This window comes from Pelmatolapia mariae, linkage group LG17 (assembly GCF_036321145.2).
Source record: "Pelmatolapia mariae isolate MD_Pm_ZW linkage group LG17, Pm_UMD_F_2, whole genome shotgun sequence".
Taxonomy (NCBI): domain Eukaryota; kingdom Metazoa; phylum Chordata; class Actinopteri; order Cichliformes; family Cichlidae; genus Pelmatolapia; species Pelmatolapia mariae.
Genome location: NC_086242.1, coordinates 3,013,293 through 3,023,496, shown reverse-complemented (window position 1 = coordinate 3,023,496; position 10,204 = coordinate 3,013,293). Strand labels below are relative to the sequence as shown.

Genomic DNA, 10,204 nt, shown 5'->3' with positions numbered 1-10,204 from the left:
GTCAGCTATCAGCAATGTCTCCATCCCCTTTGATCGCAGCTGATACAGGCTTTCATCATTTGAATATTTCATAATTTCAACAAATAAAAGGAGCGTTTTGTGTTTGGAGACTAATATGTAAATGTGACATTTGATGGTGTGCATCCTGACTTTTAATGATCTGCTTGGAAGCATCTGTACCAATCAGTGATGATTATTTGAAACTTTGTGCACTGTTTAAGTGCTTCTGTTGAATTTTCTGCAGCCACTGAGGAAATTTGCATCAATTATGACCAACAGGAAAAACTGGTGTGATATGTCAGTCTTTTATTGTAAGTGCACAGCTGATTAGTTTCATCAGAGAAGTTCACATAGATATCACATTTCTACAATTACAGTATATTCTATTATAGATGACTCTTGGTTCTGTACACACAGCAGTGCTTAAGGCTATATATTCTGTCGAGCATGCTGTAGTTTACAGTATTAACATTATCGCCGTGAAGAACATCCCAAGTATGTGATGTTGCTTCCTTTTGTTTAGAGCAGGGGTGTCCAACTCCAGGCCTCGAGGGCCGGTGTCCTGCAGGTTTTAGACGTGTCCTTGATCCAACACAGCTGATTCAAATGGCTAAATGACCTCCTCAACATGTCTTGAAGTTCTCCAGAGGCCTGGTAATAAACTAATCATGTGATTCAGGTGTGTTGAGCCAGGGTGAGATCTAAAACCTGCAGGATACCGGCCATTGAGGCCTGGAGTTGGACACCCCTGATTTAGAGAAAACAACAGATATTGTATGCATATTAGCTTTAAGACGTTCCAAACCTGCGGTGCTTTGGGTTCCTTGAGGGAAAAATGTTCAGTTCACGAGTCCTGGACAAACACACACACACCCTGACAGCTAATGTCAAAGGAACATAGTAGACTTGATCGTAAGGATTGCTTGCAAGACAGAGACGGACAGCTTTGTAGATCTGTCTGGAACCGAAATGAGTGAAACACAGTAGATCTACGTTTATCTAAAAGGAGTCCTCTGCTCCTGAAGTTCTTTGACTGCTGCTGACAGAATAGTACAACAGCCCCTACACATGAGATAGAAGCAGGAAACTCTAAATCTTACTGTGCAATGTCAAAGTTTTGGATTCCCTGCATGTTAAATAGGAGAGCTTGCATGAATCATTTTCTGGATACCCTCTGGTTTGTTTAATATGTCAGTTTGTTTGATGAAAGAATAAAAGAAAAAAAAAAATCAAGAACCTTGCCATGTTCCTGATCCTTTGTGATCTTAGCTAGTCGACATGACTCATCAATGTCTGTCATCTCAATCTAAAAGCATTTCAATTTTTTTTTTTTTTTAATGAGAAATCATCTTTTATGGCTCCCAAGCCAAGTGTCATTAACTGTCTCTTACAGCCTGAAAAGACAGTGCACTTGGATTTTATTTTTTTTCATCGAATAACAATTAGAGAATAACAGAAAAACACATTTCACACTTAAATCAGTCATCGTCCACTGATGGTCCAAAACATTTCAGCGAGAAAAGCAATTTTTGTTCCTGTCATCAGGCGGTAGCATGGCTCTTCCCTAGCTGCTGATCTTGGTCAGCATCTTGTTGATGGCCTGTTTGACATGAGTGGTGGAGCTGCGGCGTCTGGCTTTTCCCTGAACAGCCTTGCGGCGTCTCACCTCTCTGCAGAGCTCGTGGAAAGCCTCGGCCACAGCGCCGCCCTCGTCGGCACAGGCAGAGCATTCGTAGAAGGCACACGCCATTTCGGCTGCCAGCCGCTCTCCTTCCTCTGTGCCGACTTGCCGGACGTGGTCCAGGTCAGACTTGTTGCCCACCAGAACCAGAGGAACGTTCTTCGGTTTCTTCACCTCCTCTAGGAGGCTTCGGAGCGGCCCCACCTCCTCAAAGCTTCCCCGATCCGTGATGTCATACACAAGGACAAAGCCGTCACCCCAACGCATGTGACCCTCCCTCTGCTGGATGTCCTCCTGAGAAGAACACAAGACATATGGTGCTGAAGCTGATAATTTGGAGTTTTACAGATTTTCCCATGTTTTTAAATAAAATGATGATGTAATGATGATTTATATGTAGTTTATTTGTAAAGCTTTAAGTCTGTAGAGACTTTGCTGAGTCCTTTGAACAAATCCATGTTAGCAGTTCCTGTTTCCAGTCAGTCTCAAGCCAACCTCATCTAAGTTAAGCTAAACAACTGTAGCTTTTTGTTTTTGTTTTGTTTTTTTTACTGTAAAATTATCATAAAACACCAACCAAGGAAAATCTCAGGTAAAAATAACAGACTGAGCAGCTGGAGAATTTCAGGTGTGCTGCCTTTATCTCTGGGTCCAGTGAAGCTGTTAAAGTCATACTAGCATTTTCCTGTTTGTAGATTTATGTTGATAATGTAATTTCTCTCTAATTTTCCCACCAAGAAAACTTTTCATTTAATATTTTTGACTCAAATATTTTTTAAACAGGCCCAGAACAGGCTGCAGTCAGCTTCTTTAATATGCATATACATTTTTAGGTCTTTTTGTGTTTAAACATAAAAAGACGTGCAGTTCTTTCTGATCTAAGAATCATGTTGTTTAGTTCCTAACATTATCTTTGCACTCTGCCACATCCTCTTAAGCCATAAATTGAATTCTGCAGCCATCTGTGGAATGCAAACACTCGAGCATGTGCTCTTAATTTGATCACGTGGCGGCAGAATCATCCATGACCGATCACACAAGACCTGCTTGGACTGGATGGAGGCCCAAAGGCTCTGATCTCACAGTTACCGACAGAGGAAGCTGAACCCTTTATCGAATAGTAGTCAAAAATAGAATATTATGAACCTTTAACCTAAATATGAAAAAAAAAAAAAATGTTTTGCATGTATATAATATACAAACAATATATATCTGATACAGTATGGTGATGAAAACATTAGATATATTCGATGAATATTCATTTTAAAAGGCATATTTATAGGATTTGGAATTTTAGATTTGCTTTCGTTGCTTGGTTGTTTATTTGTCGTTTAAAAAACATTTTTAAACAACTTTTGATAAACAAATTTATGTGTGTATGTATGTGTGTGTATATATATATAAAATCCCTTTAATACTCAACTTGAAATCTTATTCACAATGCAAGTGTTATTTGTAAATGGCACAGACCATAGCAAAGATGGTGAGCAGCAAACAGAAAATCTATCAGAGTGCAAGCAACAGATGTTTCTGTAATGTTCTTTATATATATGTACTTATTATTATTATTATTATTTATTTAGCATATTTGGATGTATAATTATAAGTTATTTCTAACCCATTTTAAACAATAAGGAATGATTTTGTTGGAAGGAAGTTTTTTTAATTATGTAATTTTCTTGTACCAGATGCCAGAAAACGACTTGAAAATACTGCATTCCTCCTCCAGAGGACAGATGAGAGTTTGACGTTTGTGAACCTGGCCGCCTTCTGAACTTGTAAGTTATGAGCTATCAAGGAAGACTCCACCTCCACAAATCACGAGAGTTAGCACAATGCTTTGATACAATCATAGAGGTCTGACATTCACTGCAGTCGTGTCTGGAAACATTCAGATCTCATCCTAATGCCAGCTGAAAATAGACTACATTGTAATGAGAGCACGAGAGAGAGATGGCTTGGCGAAAGTGTCGCAGGGGAAATCAGCCGCCAGCAGAACACCTACGCAGCAATGCAGCATATTTATCTTCAGCCCAAGGACTTACGCAAGCGCTCGCTCATGGTCAGAACCTGGCAATACTTCTATTATACTCCAGGAAATTACCATCTTTAAGTGCCATCCACTCTCACATCCAGCCAAACAATTCTTCAAAGCAGTGTTGAATATGTCTGAATAAAACACCTGAATAATCAGAGGACAAGTTAACTGAATGATGTCTTTTGCCTCTATTTCAGTCACATTCATCTTTAATTAAAGTACAGTTCAGAGTTGAAAAACACTTGACAAACACTTTTTCAGTCGACGTAGACAGTGGACTATAAACCTACTTTTGGCACAAAGAAACATAACTGTAAAAATGAATGATGCAGAAAGACTGTGGTTATTTTTTTATTTTTTACAGACAGTTAGTTGGCATAAGGACTGAGGATGATTCATAAAGTGGATAAATGCTTGTTTTGTTACAAAGACTTTGTCACAGTCTCAAAGGCCTAGAGACTGGTTGGAGACTCCCGGCAACCATCTGTCACTAAGAAACAAATGTGTATTGCCCAACCAGTAGGTAAGTGATTTCCAGAGGTTGTTCAGTTTCTTTGAAATCAGTTGCTAAAGGCCAGGTCAAACACCTGTCACACTCAGAGAAAAATGTGTATTCCATGACTGGTTTCTTGAAGATGCAAACACTTCTCCAAAGTAAAAGTTGCATCTTTTGAAAGTTGTTGGTTTCAGCGATAAGGAAAAACTTTTACTTTGGAGGTGTACCTTCTGTGTTTCCGGTTCATACTTAGTTGGGGAGTGTTTCGAGACAAACTGGTGTCTTCCAAACAAACTACAGGTGGCTGCTAGCGACCAAGGCAATAACTGGTCTAGCACCCTGTTGGCAACCTATTTCACCCTACGACAGCCAGCAACCTTCAGAACCACTCCAGAATAGTTTTCCCTTGTGACCAAAAGTTGCCAAGAGGTTGCCAACTGGTTTCTGGGCCTCTGCAACTGTGCAAACATCTAAAAAATGCCATGAAATGTTTGATCTCACTACCACCCAGAGACTACCCAGTGTAATCAAAAACAGCAACATAGGAGATAAACTACTGAAAAAAAGTTACCTGACAAATTGTCTCACCTGGCCTGCAGTGTCCAGAATCTCCATGGTGACAGCCTCATCGTCGATATTGGCTTGATGACGATATGTTGATTCTGCAAGGCAAAAAAAGAACTAAAGTGAGTCATTGCTGGAAAATAGTGACACTTCCTAACATGAGAGTAGAACTCATCATTATGTATTCTTTGTGAGTTAACAAATCAATATCACTGTGAGGGCGGGCAGATTTTCAATGTGTTTACAATACTCTTTTCACTGGTGATTATAATTCCACCTACTATTCTTTTGAATATTCAGACGATGACACATAAAAGTGATGATTACTGTTTGCAAGAAGCTTACTCACACTAAACCCCTGCATCTTATCTAAGCTGTAATTCTATCTAAAACATGTTGGTGACAGGGCTGCTGGTAAGAAGTTTCACGAAACTTTCAGGACTGACGCCGCTTACGGCATCACTGTAGCCTTCTTAAAACAACGCGCAACACATCAGAAACACATGGCAGGTGCCTTTCAAAGTGACGGCTCCAAACTCTCATGCTAGTTATAAAACATAATGTGACAAAAAACAAACATGTACTGCAAATGTCTGTGAAGGTTCTCAGCCAAAATGTTCCCATTTTGGACAGATGGTTTGAAAGAGGAGTGAAAGACGCCATCTATGTCCACTGTGAGCGACCATCTTTGAACAGAGGCGGGGCTTACGACACCAACTGTCTGCCATCTATAATCCAGTTTTGAGATCCTTCCCAGACGCCTTAACGCCCACTCACATCCTGGGCCATCTGACCTCAGGAAATCACATGATAGGGTGGGGCCAGGTTTCACAATGAGCTCACCAGGAACCTTGGCTGATTGTGACCTACACCCGTGTTCACACCTTGGCTCGTGTGATTAGGTAGAGGATCAATAAGGGGGAGGGGGGGACACTCCCACAGGGCTTAAATCTGGGACTCTCCACATTTCACTGTAGAACTGAAGAAGCTTCTTGGATGAGAGGTGAAACGTCTTTAAGCAACTTAAAGAAGTCCAGACGCTTTTCTTTTTAAGCTTCTTAGACTTCACTGCAAATGTTTTAGAAGTGTGGGCATCACAAAAAGCCAGTCAGAATGACGAATATGATTACATGCTACTAGCCAGCAAGTAATATATGGTTGTGATCATACGTTAATATACACTCTTCATGTGCATGATGAACTGTCATGGGAATTTTAGGCTTTTAATGCTTTTTTGGGACTGTTTTTTCCCCAGGGTGGAATGCATGCATCTTTAATGATGTGAAGCTTGTTGATGGCTACCAAAAGCATCTGGTTAAGGTGCAAAGTTGCATGTAATAGACACACGTGTAGAAGTTGCAGTAAGCTGCAGCAACAGCAGAGGGAGATGTTTTATTTCAAGGTAACATGAAAACAGTTATGGAAAAGTGTTTAAACAGACATTATTAACGTATTTACATCTAAATACATGTTAACCTTTCTGGCGATTAAGGAGCCAGAAAGGGTTAAGCTTATGTTTTTTGCTAAAAAATAAAATAAAAAAGTAAAGCGCCTCGTGGCGACTGCTGTTGTGTTGTGCTATATAAATAAAATTGAATTAAACAGAATTTCCACCCTTAAAAACTCTAAAATGACTCCAACTGTAGCTCATCTGCTAATCCAAGCCTGACATCATTGTTCTGGACCTGGTTATTTCCAGCAGTGGGTTGTTTATTAGTTACCATGGGGTCATTTTCTAGTTCTAGTCCTTTCAGGTCATAAACCTCTTTACACTTTGACCCTCTGCACTGCCTGCCTGGCTTTTACCATCAGCAAACAATCCCCCCTGTTTGACGCAGTCAGAGCAAAGGCATTTGGGTTTACAGCTTCCCTTCAGAGACATTAGCTAGTTGACATTGGCACCACATTTGTTTTTGAGGAACCATGTATTAAACATTGTCAGGCTTGAGATGGGAGAGCATCATTTTTAGGTCAAAACAACTGCTTTTTGCCTGGTTCAGACAGATGCTTAGTAGCTTGAAGAGAGAACACTCTTTCTCTTCTCCTTACATTTTGGGGACAGGTTTTTCCCAGCATGCTGTCAGACCTTCCTGGTTGCAGGGTGAAGTTTGACTCTTGCAATGACCTGAAAACAGTCTGAGCTTTGCCTCTCGGTGATTTGAAAAACAGGATGAGAGCTCTGTATTGCCGGCACAGGTGTGAACCGTGACTGTGACCTTTCATTTGACCTCAGTCAGAGAGCAGGTTATCTGCCTGTCCCCCTTCGCTGTCATAAAATCCCATCTGTAAACACCTCACAGGCAGGATCGAGGCTCCCTGAAACCTTCTTTGTGAAGGCAAACTGCCGGGATTTTCCATCGCATGACATTTTCCATGACAGGGCTTAAACCGATGATTTCTTCAAGCATTCTGATTGTGCAGGACCACTCTCACAGTGATTTCCACAATAAATCTCTTACCTCTGCTATCATGTACACAGAGGTCCAGGATTCCTGACTCATTTGTCCCAATGTTTAAAATGAGCAAGTACTCCATGTGTCAGTCACAAAGACTGTGCAGTTCATCTTTAGACATAATTTGAAATGTTATTTTGTTTGTTGCTCCCAAACGTCATAAAAATGCAGTGTGCATAGTATTTAAGCCATTGCAGAGTTTTATTACTGAGTGAAAACTGAGTGTTTGAACCTTTCAGACTAGACAAACACGAGGAACACGCTAACATGACACACAGGAACGAAAGCTGCGCCCACACTGGAAAGAATGAACTTCAAACAAGCTAAATTTGTAACAGTTTGTAACACTACAAAGTCAGATTGTGCTTCTGTTTATATATTTACTGATTCTTCTGGCATGATAGTTGTAAAAGTTCTGGGAATCGTCCCATAAACATAAAAAAAATCTGTCCAGTCTCTCATTCAAGATCATCTTCGTGTGCATCCCTGGACCGCTTTCAGCAGGGCAGTTATTTTTAGATTATTCCTGGAGCTCTGTGCCGGCTTTAATTTCACTACAGTCCTCAAACTTCCAAGGTCTTTAGGGACCATGTCAGGTCAAGATCACAACCAGGAGCATAGTTTTAGTCATAGTTTTTTTTTTTTTCCCCTCTTTCACTGTACACTGTGAATTCAGACTATTAAAGCAGAAATCTACTGCTTCTATTGCCACTGTGTCCAAGTATACAATGCATTTAAAAAAGTAAGAAACACACCCTCCACTCACCAGCCAACATACCCTGAAAGTCCAGCCACTTCCAAAATGAAAGTTAAGTTTTAGAATTTGGCAATGTGTCGGTGTCAGAAGTGCGATTTCCAGGGAGCGATCTACACAACTGCACTGAAAGTTTGTCAAAAACACACCAAAAGGGGCCCATTGAAAAGGTTAAGGTGTTTGATTTATTTATGTTTTGGTTTTAACTACATAAGACCATTTTCTATGAACCTAAAGCACTACACATTTGATACCAATGAAAAGAACTTTCATGAAGAGTATTAAAAGAAAATCTTTCAAGATAAGTTCTAAAATATCACTTTCGAATTAAATGCTGTATTTCAAATTTTTTATTCTATGACTAAAAAAGATTAGGTCTTATTAAACCCAAGCCAACAAACGATGGAGAGGACCTGTCAGACTGATGTTCAGATTCTATCTCACGAGAGAGTTTAAAATGACAGGTCCTGCAAGGCCCCCTCTGCTGTGTGCCAGGTGCGCTCACCTCTCCGGGGGGGATAAATTGTGTTGTGTGATGTAAATGAAATGTCACAGGGAGCCAGAGGAGGAAGCAACTGACGCAGCTGTTTGGCTGCATTCACAAGGAGCATCCCTAAGGAGAACCAGAGTCACGCTGTGCCTCGTGGGACAGCCTATTTCAGGAGCCAGCTCCCTGTCAGCTCCCAATCTGTCCACATCCACACCCCAGTGTATCTGTTGATAAAGGCACTGGCAGGAGGCAGTGCTGGTGGTATGATTTAAGCAGGCTCGCCATCCTTTGTAAGGGTCTTGGGAAGAAACAAGAACGACAGTGCAAACAGCTCTGCTCTCATAATCTAAAAACACTGACTGCCGCTACGCTGTTTTGGGATTAGGCAGGGAAAAAAGTCTCAGTGTCGACACTGAAAACCATCCAGTTTGTTGATGAACTCTGTCCGTGTGCGCTTCCATAAACTGCTCCAACAAACCAGAGAAAATGGCTTTTTTGCTTGCTCATGCTCTGCACCATGTGATATAATATAAAGCAGAGCTGCTGTTGTGATGCCAAACCACAGTCGCGGTAGCACACAATTAATTTCTGTGAGCCAAAGGAGATTAGAATCTGTAACCAGACGGTGTGCAGAGACAGAAATAACTTTTGCAATATTGTGGCCATGTGCATTCTGAAGTGTTGCTGGTTCCCATAGTGCTGCTGGGAATGAGAGCCATGTAATGTTTCTGCAAACTCACAGTCTCTGTTGCTACCAGCCGAGAATTTAAACCAGTGGTTCTTAACCTTGTTGGAGGTACCGAACCCCACCAGTTTCATATGAGCATTCACTGAACCCCTCTTTAGTGAAAAATAAAATAGGATTTTTTTCAAATTCAAGACATACATATGTTTTTTACAAAATGAGCTGTGCATATCACGGCTGAGGCTCTGCCGAACCCCTGAGACCGACTCACCGAACCCCTAGGGTTCGATCGAACCCAGGTTAAGAACCACTGATTTAAACATACAGAGATCAGCACGTTTTTTGGTTGTTGTTTTTTTTACCCATGTTTTTGCATCTTTTAATTCTTTTCAATGATTGGTGCCTTAACTAGAGATGAAATAGGGCAAAAAAAGAGATTAAATTCTTGCCACAGATTTTCTTTCTTTGGATGTGCAGGCTTTTATATGCAAAAGCTAAAAAAAAATGCAGCGATTGCAAGAAGTGCTTTCTTTCTTAGTTAGACTCTGTGCAATCAGAACTCACAGTTTATTTCCCACTACAAGCATGCTGACACAGACGATGGGCTAAGTTAAGTTAAGAGCTGAAAAAGTATTAATTCATAAAATTAGCCCTTTTGGGCCTTAGTTTAGTCTTTTAGCCAATGAGTGTGCAGTTTCACAGTCAGATGTATGCTTCCCCTGTCACATCACATCATATCCAACACGAACACAACAACAGCAAGAACACTCAAGTGTAAACTTGTGTGTGTGTGCAGGTACACAAGCACACTCATTCTTCATTCAAGTACTGATTATATCTGGAGATGCCCACATGTTCGTATATTTACATGATTCTGAGAATATGAATTTAATGTGTTAATGGGAAAACAAGAAATGAAAAAACGTCCTTGATTGGAAAGCTATTTGCAATCCGCTTGCACAACACTAACCTCTTTTAACATTAGAATTTATCATTTCATCCCATTAGAATTTAGGATTTCAATCACTAGTTTGAGATTGTGA

General features: G+C 40.5%; 1 protein-coding gene across 2 annotated transcripts in view; it reads right to left on the bottom strand.

The window, feature by feature from the left end:
• Positions 1–303: 303 nt before the first annotated feature.
• Positions 304–10,204, bottom strand: part of rerg (RAS-like, estrogen-regulated, growth inhibitor) — a 50,778-nt gene continuing 40,877 nt past the window's right edge. For both annotated transcript variants that reach the window (XM_063501207.1, XM_063501206.1), the window contains exons 4-5: positions 4,804–4,877; positions 304–1,975 (exon numbers count right to left, since the gene is read on the bottom strand). In XM_063501207.1, coding sequence (XP_063357277.1) covers positions 1,565–1,975; positions 4,804–4,877 — 485 coding nt within the window. In that variant the 3' untranslated portion in view covers positions 304–1,564. The remainder of the gene's footprint in view (positions 1,976–4,803; positions 4,878–10,204) is intronic.